The sequence below is a fragment of the Balaenoptera borealis genome (assembly GCF_965194805.1).
Source record: "Balaenoptera borealis genome assembly, chromosome: 8".
NCBI classification, from domain to species: domain Eukaryota; kingdom Metazoa; phylum Chordata; class Mammalia; order Artiodactyla; family Balaenopteridae; genus Balaenoptera; species Balaenoptera borealis.
Genome location: NC_138865.1, coordinates 58,867,386 through 58,881,578, shown reverse-complemented (window position 1 = coordinate 58,881,578; position 14,193 = coordinate 58,867,386). Strand labels below are relative to the sequence as shown.

At 45.4% G+C, this 14,193-nt stretch overlaps 1 protein-coding gene and 1 long non-coding RNA gene across 14 annotated transcripts in view; one reads left to right on the top strand and one right to left on the bottom strand.

The window, feature by feature from the left end:
* Positions 1 to 7,634, bottom strand: part of NFIB (nuclear factor I B) — a 235,700-nt gene extending 228,066 nt beyond the window's left edge. For 2 of the 11 annotated variants that reach the window (XM_082401658.1, XM_082401662.1), the window contains exons 1-2: positions 6,558 to 7,632; positions 10 to 541 (exon numbers count right to left, since the gene is read on the bottom strand). In XM_082401658.1, coding sequence (XP_082257784.1) covers positions 10 to 541; positions 6,558 to 6,587 — 562 coding nt within the window. In that variant the 5' untranslated portion in view covers positions 6,588 to 7,632. Of the gene's footprint in view, positions 1 to 9; positions 542 to 6,557 lie in introns of all 11 variants that reach the window. The other 9 variants (XM_082401652.1, XM_082401661.1, XM_082401656.1 and 6 more) reach the window with 6 other exon arrangements.
* Positions 7,092 to 14,193, top strand: part of LOC309633183 — a 43,328-nt gene continuing 36,226 nt past the window's right edge. Inside the window, exons 1-2 of one of the 3 annotated variants that reach the window (XR_014247364.1) lie at positions 7,092 to 7,167; positions 10,225 to 10,350. This is a non-coding gene — a long non-coding RNA (uncharacterized lncRNA). Of the gene's footprint in view, positions 7,168 to 8,701; positions 8,875 to 10,224; positions 10,351 to 14,193 lie in introns of those variants that run through there. The other 2 variants (XR_014247365.1, XR_014247366.1) reach the window with 2 other exon arrangements.

The following is a 14,193-nucleotide window of genomic DNA, read 5'->3' as shown; positions in this document are numbered from 1 at the left end:
TGCTCCTACCTTGCTCCTGCACGTAGTATGCCAAAAACAAATCAAGCTCCTTAACTGATACTGTGATATGATGTGGCTGGACACAAAGTGCTGGGTTTGTGCAATGTGGGGATTTCATGAGCCGCTCTCCATCGGTACTTTCCAAGGGGATGCCTTTGAACAGGATCACCATGACTAGATCCAGACGCCAGACTTTGTCTGCCTGTCGCAGGCAGTCGATTCTCCTAATCTTACCCTTCTGGTCGGGATTGGATAAGACACAGCACGGGTGCTTCTTGCCAGTCACGGTGAGCACAAAGTCCTCTCGGTACTCCTGGCGGATATCTTTGCGCAGTTTGGCCAGGAGCCTGGATGCCCACTTCTGTTTGATTTCAGGCTTTTCGCTGAGAAGCTCATCTTTGACTGCTCTTTCTTCATCCTTTGACATTCGCTTCTCGTGCTTTTTAAAGTACTTGCGTTTCCGAGCCTGCAGGTTGAACCAAGTATAGGCAATTGCACGGACGTGTGGAAGTAGTGCCTCGATGAATGGGTGAAATTCATCCTGTGGAAGATGAGGAGGAAAAAGAAGACATACACAGTCAGTTTAGTTTTTTAAAGGCTCCAAAACATCAGACCACAACCCATTCCCAATTCGGTACCAAGAGTTATGCATAAAAATAACATTCTTTCCTTATTTAAAATTATCAAAATAGCAGGACCAGAAGAAAATAAAGTATGCCAAGCTGTCCCTTTTCCACCTAAACTCACAGGTTGATTCTCCCTCCTAAAAAAGAAAATAAGATTTATATATGTATTCCCACTCTGGCCCCATCCCCCTCATTCCCACCATGTATCCTACGTTCTTTAAAACGTAAGCGACCAAGATGCTTGGCACCTAATTCAATATTTAAATATTTGATTGACCAACTAACACTAAGCAGTACCATTTTACAAAGAACACAGTGAGTTTTTTTTTTTTAATCGGAGCAGAGCTGTTCAGAAGGCAGGAGCGATGCCACAGTTCATTTCTCTTCTCTGTGGCACAGAAACACAAAGCATATAGATGCTCAGTGTAATGCCACACAGTTCCCGCTTTTGGAGCATGCTCTCAGCAAGAGGCTGCTGGTGGCACAAAGAGCATGCGCCATTAAACTTGATCCATTTTCTTATCAAACGTCCAACATTCCAACACTGAAACAGCACCATTCCAAGAGTGGTAACTAGAGAAACTGGTATACAGTGAGGGAAAGTGGGCAAAGGACACAGCTTGTCGTATCAGTGTCCTGAACAGAAGGTTTCCATACTTTGAGCAGCGCATTCCCTCCCTCCACCAGCAACGCTGGCCCCCAACACACACACACACACACACACACACACACACACACAAATGCGCGCGCGCGCTGCCACTCTCTCACAGACCCACAGACACGCTCTTGCATTTTTAAATAAAAGTTTCTAAAGTTGAAACAAAATTGACTCGGATGTTCTTCCGGCAGCTTTCCTATAGAGTCTGAAGCCCCACAGAGTCAGTTAATTTGTTAACCGATCACATGAGTGTGGCAATTATTCTAAACCCCTTAAAAATCAATCTGAGGTGAACAATGAAAAATGGCAACTTGGCACCAACTTTACATTCTTTGTGTCTCTGCATGCAGTGGCAGGGTGACACCAGGAGTGCACCGCTGGTCACTCCCTGCTTTTGTGGAATCAATACAATTCATCTGCTACGCCTCTGAATTCTTGGACAGGGCTGTGGGTGCCCGTATGCATGGACTTGTGAATCTGCACGTGGAGAGATCCCGTCTTGTGAATTAAGTGGTTTACCTTAGGCTCCTGCGTTTTTCCTGCCTGCTTCATGCAAGCCTTTTATAAGGGAGGGAGGCGGCGACGAGTGGCAGATAATTTGCACCTCCAGTTATTTCAAGTTACTTCCCAAAGCAGTCAGTATTTCATTACTTCCTGCCATAGGTAAAACCTGTCTCCTAAGCTCAGGCCTCTTACTGTTCCGAGAAAGAGCTTAACATCCAGTTATGCACACTGTACGCGGGCAATAAGGCCAGATCTGAAACAAATGAGAACTTCCACTGCGGCCACTTTTCTGGTCACTGTATTGTCACCTCAACCACAAAATAACTTTCTCTAACTGTTTATATCCCAAGTTAGCATTGACATCTTAGTGCTGGTCACCCTGAGCTATGTGGAATAAATTCTATTTAATCAGCAGACTGATGAATTCCATCAGGTAAAAATGATGAAAGTATCACAAATGACACTCTAACAAAGAAGACACCCCCAAACTCCCATAGAGTTATGAACTCATTTTTAAGATCAAATTCAAAGTTTCAACGCTAAAGACTGCAGCATGTTCGCAGTGTGCAGTTCAGATCCGGAAGAGGTGAACATCCCATCCAATCAATAACGCAGTTTTCAAGTGTTTTAACATATTGCTGTAAAATGTTTCTAGAGCAGAATAAACCTAAATCAAAATTTTATAACAATACAGAATGTAGATGATTACATCACAGCATGAGGCATAACCAAATGCCATAGAGGAAATCATTAAACCGATCAGTAGTTTCCAGCAGAGATTTGAACAATTCAGTTACTATGCGAGCACATTAAACTAGGCCATGGAAAGAGTTAAACCACAATCTGTTCTTTGTGTGGGAAGGCAGCCCTGCTCACAGCAACCACAGCCCATGATAAGACCTCCCTATCTCCATATACTTTCTGATGCCATGCTTTCAGCATTCACTGTAACTACAAAAACTTTGTTTATCCCCCTTAGAAATATATGCAAAAGGAAACCCTGCTCAAGGAGATGTGGACTCAAACATGCTTTGGGAACTCACTTCCTATATTCTGACTTTAACTATGATTTATTGATATGGTCAAAAAACATACATATATACTCATGAACTGAAAACTTGAGATGTAAAGAGTACATGGGGGCGGGAGTAGCTTTGCCTCACTCACTTTACCCTTGCCATACTTTTAAAAATACGATATTATTTTAACAGATATTAAGCAACGTGTTAACTTCTAAGCACTTTTATCCTTAAGTACTATGTTCAGTAACATTTCATTTTCCTATAAAGACATCAAACATACTTTGATTAAATTTGTTTGAGCTTCCAATCATCTATCATGTAACAGATCTCAAAATTTTAATAACTTATTTCAACAATCAAAATGCAAATTTGAGGGCTGAAATTGGAATTTCTTAGCAAATGCACACAAAACAATGTTTTTTAAGGCTGCCTTGAGTTTGTTGCCAATGCTGCCAAGTAATGTTTTAAAACATACTTTTTTCCTATTGATAAATAGAAGTAGCAAACTTTCTCAGTCCACAGTTGCCTTATAAATATCTTTCAGGGCTTTACTATTATGTGAATTCCTTTCAAGCAAAACACTTACTTCTGACATGGAGACATAGCCTCAAAAAAGTGATAAGTAGAGATTTTCAGCAAGTCACATATATTTCTGTGTTAACATGACTAAAATATCATCTCCCAAGTATGACTGTTTTCTAATGCTGTTACAATATATTTTTAGTGATTCTGAATGATATGAATATGGAGCATAGTAAATTGTCTTCATCAAAAAAAAAGTGATTAAGGTATTCAGATGTCCTAATTAATAGATTATCACAATAATACTTTAAACAACTATGAAAATTATTTTTTAAGAAAGCATGTAAATGATCTAAGATCTAATGGCGCTATGCTAAGGTAATATGCCACCTTGCTCTCTCATTTTATTAAAACACATTGGCATTCAGTAATGCCAATTCTTTCTCTTTTTAAACTTCCTTTAGTTGAACTAGATTGATAAAATAAATAACCTAGTTACAAATTTCAAATATAAAAGTAAACAGTCCTAATTCTACTGGAAATATTTCTTCTTCTTCACAGAAACAGTGGTCTCCATGAAAGGGATGGAAAATTAGACCAATATAGAGGCGGAAGAGTAAATATTAGATGTTCTTGGAGCACTGCTATATAACAGTAAACCATTTTTTAAAATGTACCTTAAGAACTTGAGAAACAGTGAAAGAAAAAAAAATTCAATGCAATCATTCCAAGTGAAAGTTATACTATTAAGAATTTACATTATTTTTAGAAAAAGCAAATACAAAATCATATATGATGGTTCTTAATTTTCTTTTTACATCTGATTTATACTGATACATAAATACAGATTTATATCCATGTACTGATACTTTTGAATAACACTTCGATAAATATCAACTTTAACTGTAGCTCCTTCTGAAAATTCTTTCTAAAACCTAGATATCCTTTTGTGACAACTGAAACACTTAGTAAAGTTTTCAATCAATTAAGAATGTTTCTCTATTTTGTATTTACATATCCTAAAAAATGTTTTGCTGCAGCTATTAGGCTCTTGTAATACAAAACTAAACTACTGGTCTGATAATCAAAGTAACACCGTTAATGTTACTTTTGCAACACCTTACACTACCTATAAAGTCACACAGATATTAAAGTGAGAATTCTAAAGCTAAAATTTCTTCTCTAGTCTAGACCTTAAATCCCCAAAACAGTTTCAATATGTCAACTTAGATTTACATTATTAAAACAGTAGAGAATATCAGTCATCATGAATTAGTGTTGGTAAGCATGCACCCTTGAATACTAATGTGATAGCTGAATGACTATGCTGTATATGCTCCTAATATTCCATATGTCACGATGCTACAATATTATTTTTAACTTACACAAATTTAGATAAAGCTAGTGACTTTTCAATACATATTTAGAGGAAACCGAAAATGCAATGTAATCGCTAGCAATGTTTCTGAAAAGCCGATGCTGGAAATATGAACTAATATAGAAAAGCAATCCTTTACATGAGAGTAAGTGGTACAGCACTTTGCAAGTGAAAACCTTACCTCAATTTGTTTTATTTGAACTATGCTTCAATAATGTAAAAATAATGTCAAATGGATGTGGTTTACCAGAAAGAGAGAAAAAAATCCTGCTGATGGGTAATATGAAAGGTAACTTTTGCAGCTGAAGGCAATTCGTTATACCTGAAACAGTTTCATCATCATATTTATTGGCCATTATTCACAGCCTTAAAAATACAAATAGCTCAGCAACTCATTTTTCCAGTTTTGTTAAATTAAAGTGCACGTTTACTTGCTGAAAATAGCCATATCTAAGTTAATCATACTCAGATGCCAAACAAAATATAAACAATAAAAAATGTGTCAGCCAAAAAGCTACAGGACTGTATCCAATCACTGAATAAGCCTTATCATTGTTTTCATCTTCATTCACAATTTATGAATGCCTCAGTCCTTTTGAATCACAATGGCTTCTAATTGTCATACAATTGAAACCTTAATCATTTGTTCATCAGAAAAATGCATCATCATGATACTGGATTTTTAAAAAATTGTAACACACCTTAGACTAGGCGACACTTCTTCAACTGTTTAGTTTTTAAGCCAATGTCAAAGAAAATGGTTCTCAATTACTAATCGTGACATATCCTCCTAAAAGCTGAAGTCAACTGCCCCATACCTTTAGAGGTTTAAAATACTGCTTCAGATAACAACTCTGGGCTAAGATATTTAGTCAGCTCGTCAGTTGGTTAGTTAGCTGGGCAGCGATGAAAGATGCCCCCAGGTAAGTCTGTTTGGTCTCGGCACTTTACCATTTGACCGACTGGTTTAAAATTATATAAATTGTGTTCCTGCAAAAGTATAAAGCCACCATTTTATTTCATAACACTGTTCCTGAAGTCTTAGGACAATTTTCAGAGTGAAAAAATTTTAAATGACCTTACTTTCGAGCATTTCTTTCTGTCCTACGCCCAAATATCTTCAAAGGAACAGGTCTCCACAAAATGAACATGTTTTAAAAGTCCTTAACTTTCACCACGACCAACTAACTCGACTCCACGTACAGACCGCCTTTGTGGCGTGGTCACTGGAAACCTCAGAGTGCGGATCGCGATGGACCTGGGTTTCAGATCCCCAAATTAAGCAAAGGAATGGGCCCCCGGACCACAACCTCCGACTCGCTTCGTCTCCCGCCCACTGCCTGCAGCGGAGTCCAGAGGCGCCCACAAGGACTCCTACTGGAGTCCCGTCGCCCAAGTTCACCGGTTGTTTATAAGGGCTCAGTCCTCCCCTAAAGCTCCTCTAAAGCCGGAGTCCGCCTCGGCGCGCAAGCGAGGCGGCGGGTACCCTGGGCAGGGGTACAGCAGGCACTAGTGGGGCCGCGCGCGGGCTAGCGCTTGCGGGCCCGGGCCCTGCCCATCCCCGGCGGCCTCGCCCGGCCCAGCCGCCCTGGCAGGGCGCGGGCGCCCGCTCTCCGTGCCCAGGACGCTGGGCTCGGCGCGCGCGGTGGCCGTGGTCTAGGGGCCGCGCGCCGGCTCCCGCGCCGCCCTGCAAACCCCGCCGCAACTCCGGGCCACTTCTTCTGAGGGGGACCGGGGTGTGCGGAGGTTAACTAAAGCCATTAATTGTCCGCAGACGAGAGCAGCAAAACAAAACAAAGGCATTTCGGGCTAGAGAGAAAGCTCGAGAAAGTGACCGAGGCATGTACCTGAGTGAGACAGATGGGAGAATACATCATGACTTCGCCTTAAAACGCACTTTCCCGGAGATGCCCAAGAAAATCTTCGAGAAGCAAGAATTTCATCTATTCATTTTACAGTCATCTGAGCCCCGCGATGCGATCAATCAGGACGGGGCTCTGCGCTGGATCACCGCAACTTCACAACAAACCCAGTCCTCCTTAAATAGCCAAAGATTCAAGTTCACTCGGCGTGCTAGATTTCCCGGGGTGAAATCCAATCTACACTTTTAACCCTCCTGCAGTCCGAGCGCGCTGGCCGTGCTCGCCGAGGCCGCCGCCGCCGCCGGTGTTGGCTGCTTTTCGCCTGGGTTTGGGGATTTGTTTTCTGTTTTGCAGTTGTTGTTTTTGTTGGGGGCTAGGGGGTGCGCGAAGATTCGGTGTGGGTTGGATTGGGGTGGTGGTTGGTGGTGAAATGCTTTTTTAAAAAAGGCGGGGAGGGGGGCGCAGGAGAGAGGGCGGGAGGGAGAGCGAGGAGAATGTGTCACCGCGCTGGGAAAGTTCAAGGTTACGGCCCCGAGCACTGCGGCAGGATCCCGGAGTGGCGACCGCAGGCGAAACTTTGCCGCGAGCCGACCATGTGTGTGCGCGAGGGGGAGCGTGAGCGAGTGCGCGCGGGTGGCGGGGCGCGCGCGGGAGAGGGCCGGGGTGGGGGCGGGGTGGGGTGGGGGAGCCGGGAGAGGCCGGGGTGAGGGAGGGGGCGCGAGCGCAGGTCTCCCGGGCGGAAGAGGCTCGCGGCGCGCGGTCCCCGGCTGCAGCCGCCGCTGCCCGCGCCGACTCCTCCACGCCCGGCTGCCCTCCCGCGCGCCTCGCCCCGCGTCTGACCCGGCCGAGCGAGGAGGCTGCTGCTGCCGCCGCCGCCGCCCAGAGGGATCGGAACGCGCTCCTGAAAAATCCCAAACGATAAATCCCGCTCTCCCGCTCGGCTCCAAACTCCTCTCTTTTCTGCTCTGGGCTCTTTTTTCCCCTCCCTCTCTCGCTTTCTTTCGTTGCAAAACTTGGAAGTTGAAAAATTCACCGGTTCCACCCTCCGGACCCCGGTCGAGCTCTCTCCAAATCAGACTTAAGGATTGTTTTATTATTTAATTACACAATCATCGCTTTACTCCTCCTCCTGCAAACGCGCATTCCTTTTGCACCAGCCTCTCCACACCCCCCGCCCCCCACCTTTCTCCTCCTCCTCCTCTTGCTTCTCTCTCTCTCTCTCTCTCATTTGTTAAAGCTCTCATACCACTGCAACAGCACCACGACTTTTTTTTATTATTTTAAATAGATCTTCTTTCCGCCCTTTGGGCAAGTCCCGCATCCCCCCCCACCACCACGTACACACCCCTCGAAAACCCGCCCTGGAAGAGGTATTTCGGTGCTCGCTGCGGACTCTTTAAACCGCGGGAACCTCCGAGTGGGAGAAGCACTGAGCCGGACTGGGCCGGAGAAAGGAACGAATGGAAAATTCCCTCACACCCAGGCCGCCCCGGGGCCCAGGCTGGGGCGCCGACTCTCGCACCCCGGGCGGGCGCGGTCCGCAGCGCCCGCCGGCTGAAGGGAGGAGGGGGAGGCCGGGGAGGCGGGGGCCTGAGCGAACTTGGGCTCAAGTAGTTGGGGCGCGCCGGCGCGGATGGGGGCGGGGCCCTCCGGGGTCTCCCTTGCGCAGGCCCGCGTCCCGGGGCAGCTCCGCAGAAGCGGCGCGCCTCGCCGCGGTTTGCCGCCTTCCTTGGCGGTGCCCGGTGCACGTGGCCTCGCTCGGAGCGGGAGGACCGGGCCGAGCTGCCGCCGCCGCCTCCGGCGCCTCCTCCTCCTATTCCTCCTCCTCCCGCGGCTTGCTCCGCTCTTTTCCTCCTGCAGCCCCTCTGGCTCGCTCCCAATCCCCACCCCACCCCCCCCGGGGCCCGGGGCGCCGGCGGAAAGCGGCTCCCGCCCCGCCTGGGTGCAGGCAGGGCGGGGCCGCGGCGCTCCCGGGGCTGCGGGGCGGGTGGGCGCGCGCGCGCGAGCGGGATGCGTGTGCCGCTCCAGCCCTGCAGAGGCGGCCGCGCCCGCCAAGCTCCCGCGCGAAGCCCCGCCCCCACCCCGCCGCGAGCCGCGGGCCCCGAGTGAATGAACTTGATTTCGGATATTTGGAGGCCGGCGGTTTGCCTTGCACCCTTTCTGCGCGCGCGCGCACGGGCACTGGCACACACAGACACACACTCTCACATACACACCCCGCCCCCCAAATTCCGGTTTTCGGCCAGGGGTGGGTGGGGAAGAGGTGGAAGCAAAGGCTGTGCAGACAATGGAGAGAGGAAAAGTGAGTGCCAGGGGCTCCGCGTCTACCTAGCCGGGGGCCGCGGAGAGGACTCGACGGCCCCAGCCCCGGGGCGGGGCCACCCCCACCTCCAGCTGTGCTCTGATTTCCCTTTCCTCTTCTCCTCGCTTCCCCCCTCTCGATTTTTCCCCTCAACTTTCTCCTCTCTCTGTGTCTCTCCGGCTCCTGCCCACCTCCCCCCACCCCTTTATCCCCCCCACCCCGCGAGGACCCGAAGGAACCAGTGACTTTTTCCTTCAGCAAGTGGGAGTTATCCACATCAAGCATTTCACAACGACACATCAAGAAAAGTAGGCAGGTTCAAGTCAACCATGAAATGGTCACTTTTTAACCCCGTCCTGTCCTCATTAGGGAAATGCTCAAACACAGTCCGTTTTCAAAGAGCACTCTTAATGAGGCGAGCCTGCCAAGTCCACCAGCTGCAGCCCCCGTAAACCAAGAGCCCAAAGAAAAAAAGCACTGGGGAAAGAGGGGGAGTTGAGGAGGCCAGGGGTGGAGGTGGGGGGAGCGTTGGTTCTGGGAAGACAGGTAAAGTCGGGGAAATTTAGCGAACTCTCCCGAGTTAACCCTTTAGGGCACACACCAGCGGGAGCGGCCTCCCTGCTCCCCCGGAGGCAAATCCTCCAGTCAGGTCTCTGACAACGTTAATTTCCTTTGTGTGGGTCATTTCTTCTTTTTTGAAAAACCAGGATAAAGTTGATCGTCTTTATAGATGAAAGAAATGAGGTGACAGTCCGGGTTATAAATACTCATTTCTCTCTCATAAATTTTTAGGCGATCTCATGCTAGATTTGCAAAAAAAAAAAAAAAAAAAAAAATCCCCAAAGCATCACTTTGTATTGCACATTATGCTGCATCCCTTTTCTCACCCTCATACCAGAGTCTGAGGGGAGGGGGGCGGGGAAGCGCTACTGATAATACCAGCTTTAACTACTGGAGTTTCCCTTTGAACAAATATTCAATTTAACCGGAGTTAATTTACCATAAAAGACATTCCCCTTGGCACGAATGCACTCCTGTCCTTGAACACACCTCTTTGAATGCCTGAACTCGTACAGAAGCCATTATTTCGGGGTCTCTTTAAAAATCAAGCTCCCATCTCTCTCTTTCTCTCCCTCCCTCTCTACTTCCCTCCCTCCTCACCACACCACCCCCAGTGAAATCCTGGCACCCAGAGAGAGCTTCGTTCAGCCAGAGATCCTAGAACGAGCCGCTGTCCCCTAGCAAAAGAGGCCCAGCGCTGAGCCCTGGGCAAGTGTCTGCAGGCAACGCTACTCCTCCTCCCTTATTAGTTTCCCTTACCAACAGAAACGGTTTCCTCTTGCCACCCAGACTAGGTCGCATCCTAAAGTTTCTCACAAGCTTAAAAAAGAAAAACGAAAAATTGACAACTCTTACACAGAAGAGTCCACAAAAGCTGCAGCAGCGCCAGGGGTGAAGAAACAGCGACAGACCCAGGTAAGACCCCAGAGAAGTGAAGATGTCCGGGGCCTCCCAGGCCTATCACTGAGGGGTTCAAATCTCTCCCTGTTTGTAGGGCACTTATGGTTGGGCACAGTTGGATGAGCATGGGGGATGCTTGGTAGTTGGCGGTTTGGATCTGTTTCCGAGAAAAAGGGAAATAAGAAAGGAGTAATGGTGAGGAGGGGAAAACTAAAAGGGAGGAAAGAATGGACAACAGAGACATCCGGAGTGGCTTATGGGGTGCTCATTTGATATGGCTTTGACTGTCCTCTCAGGCCTTGGAGCCATGGGCGGGATGGCTGACCCCCCACCCCCAGAACACTACTTCTTGTACAGCTAATGCCAAGGCCACTGCAGGTCTTCCCAGGATGAACTCTAAGAGAGGCTTCTGGAAAGAGGAGCTGATGGATTGGGGTGTGTGGAACATCTGTCTTCTCTCAGCAGGACCCTTCACTATCTGTGGTTTGAGAAATGCCAATCTTTTAAATCCCAGGTAGAAGAGCAGAGAGAAGGAAGTGAGAAAGTATATACGGTATTTTAGCCACTTTCCCTTTTACCCAGCATTTCTGTGCCATGGTATTAAGAGTGGTTTTAAAGTATCTCTGAAAAGCTTCTGATACTATCAAAGTGAGCCAAACACTTTTTAGACTGGTACTTACCTCTCCTAAACTGCCTTTCTTCTCTCTCTCACTCACTGAAAGAGTTAAAGCAAGTCAATTTCATTCACCCCAAAATCTGTCTGGAAGAAAGAAGTGAAAGGCTTCTGCAGCAACAGGAAAATCTGATATTTCAGAATCCCTAAAGACCTCCTCCCTAGATCACCTATTCCCTGCCACCTTATAGGGAGAAAAGTTTCTTTTCTGACAGATAGTTTATTAATTTCAAGAAGTGCTGGAGTGTCTGTGCTTCAGGTGACTGGATTTTTCAAAACTCAATTGTATATTTGAAAAAGTAAGCAGTATTACCCAATTGGAGCCTTTCATTGACCTCCAGAGAGGAGCTTAACATCTCAAGGGTCTTCTAATATTGATTTTCTTTTAACCTTCTCCCTTCTAAAGAAATTCAGTGACAAGTTGTGAATCCTGAGCAGTTTAGGGAAAGGTTCTTGGAGCTTAACAAAGCTGTCATTTTCAATACACCCGGATGACTTTTTTTTTTTTTTTTTTTTAGCTCTTGCATGTGATTAGAGGGGAGGCTCAACTATTCCACACACCCTGGCTGCATGGCCAGTATCAATATTTTAAAACTAAATACAAAAGAGACAGATGACCTCCTGACCCCAGGAAACAGGCCTGCAAGACTGCAAGTATCCACTACACCATGCCCAGGGACCTTTTCTTCTTCCAAATGAACCATAAAAATCATACACGTGTAGCCTGTAAAACACAATTTTATATCCACAAGCAAGAACATCAAAAATCCACTCAACAATGCATATATAAACAACCAACAAGTACTGAAATTGTCTGCACTTGATGGGAATTGCAAAATCATGCCCAGCTCTCTCAGCCCTTAAACTACTACTGTCAAATTAGGGGAGCAATTTTTCCCTACTAGAAAATTCACAACCGGTTAGCTTCCCCAAGCCCCATTGCCAGCACTTTGCCTTTCACTGAAATGAATAAATAACCGTGGACTTTTTTCCCATCCTCTGGGAGCTGTTTGGTGTCCCCTGAGGACAAAACTAAATGAGAAAAATGACGCTGTTAATAATGTCGCTGCTGAAATGCCTGTACTCGACTGTTTAAAAAAAATACCATCCCACTAAGTGTGCCTACATTTCGGGCACATTTACAAGCCACCACTGAATCTGAACACAGACTGGCCAGCATTAAGATTAGCTGGTTTCCACTTCTGTACAGAAATGAGGCTAGTTCATCAACAGAGATTCCCAACTTCTGAAGACATTTGCTTTCCGGGATTACAATGTCAGCAGTTGCCCTGTAATTTTTGCATGATTTATTTTAAACTTTGAAAATCATGGTAATAATTGCCTTGCTTCACTCGCAATACTTCAAAAGTTATAGGCACTTTCACATACAGTCTTCTTTGCTGATCCTGTGAGAGTTGTAGCAATTGTCCTTTTTCAAGATAGCTGACCTTTAAAGTAAAACTATACTCTCATTTTATTTCTACATGTAAATTGGCTTCTGTTACCCATCTACATGTGCCTCTGTGACATGAAAACAGATCAGTTTTAAAGATCTGTTTAGAAAGCTTCATCCAGAATGGCTAAGTCGTCTTTACATTCTGCATTAAGTGTAGGAAGTGCGTTGCAAACCAACTCAAACTTTCTGCACCCCTTTCTCTCATTCTTTCCTTGAAAACTGCCTTTCTGTTTCAAAACCAAAACAATGCCTAACAACAGGACTGTGCATTTTAACTTTCAAAATAAAATTTAGCCAACAATTGCATAATTACAAAGATAGAAGACAGTTGGGCCTATACAAAATACATATTGATATTTAAGTAAACTTTATCTCTGAAATATATCTGAAAAAATTTTACAATACACAGTTAATAAATTCCAAAGCAATAATATTGCCAAATTGTGTGATGTCACAAACTCTGAAAGCAAAGTTACAGATGTTCGTGACATTACATTCACCAGTAATTATACTGCTGCTCAGTCTGACCATCTTAAAATTAAATGGATGCCTCTGTCTACTAAAGAATAAAAGGAATTTATTTTGGACATCAAACAATGAAACTGTCACCATTTATTGTACGAAACACTCAGCTAATCAATTTCCTATTAAAACAGCTTTCAACAATACTCAGCTTTAAAATTCATCAGGGCCAGTAAAAACCTTTTGCCAGTGCACCAGAATGCAGTCCCAACCACGGACGATAATTACCCTTCTAATACTTTTATTGCCCAAGCACTTTTTCCTGTGCTCCCCATCAGTTAGGCAGGAATCTGCAGTATAGTGTATCAGTGAGTTGGAGTGCTTGACCTTTGCCCACATATGATTTAATAGGGACTTTTCAGCACTGGAGCTTTCTCCATCTCTCATACCATTAAATGAAAACATCAAACCTCAGATGTAAAACTGGAAACCACAACGTTTTGTGTTTCACAACTCTTTGCAGTTTTTACTTAGGCTGCTTAAAGGTCAGCTTCTTCGCCTCACAGTGCTCTCCCCCATACAGTAAATGTACTCAAAAGTCACACTAATTCTCATTTTGATTAAATCTTGAACTCCCCAGTCAGATACACACATTCATCCTGCTTATTTACATTTGCATTCTTTTCTAACCACATAAGCATGTGTGTATGACTTTCTGGATTTATTCCATTTTAGGGCTGATTTAAATATCTGTTCAAGTATGGGTTCACAAGTTAACTTTTTCCCGCCCGTTGGAAAGTTAAAATTACAAAGGATGGTGTTATAGGATCCTGTCAAAGAAAGTTAGAGTTAATCTTGTGTATTTTGGCGCCTTTTCCCTGCCAGCTACTGTACTTGGTGGGGGGGAGCGGGTTGGAGATCTTGTCTGTCCCATCTCAAGTTCAATGGCAGTTCTACTAACTCCAGGAGAAGATGGCCATGTTCACAGCACTAATAATAATTCCAATCACGCCACTTCGGCATTTTGTGTCAAAGTCGAAACTGGCTTCCCCGCCCCCTTCAACCTGAAAGCTGCCAAGTCCTCACACACTCCGCATTCAACCACAACTTAATGGATGGGATATTGTGCATTAAAATGTGTTCCAGACATACTGGCGAAGAGAGGACAAGGAAAAAGGGAGACAGACACACACACACAGTTAGGCAGAAGGGAAAAAATCCTAGAGCAAAAACAGCAGGGCAGGGGAAAAAAATTATTAACAGGAGC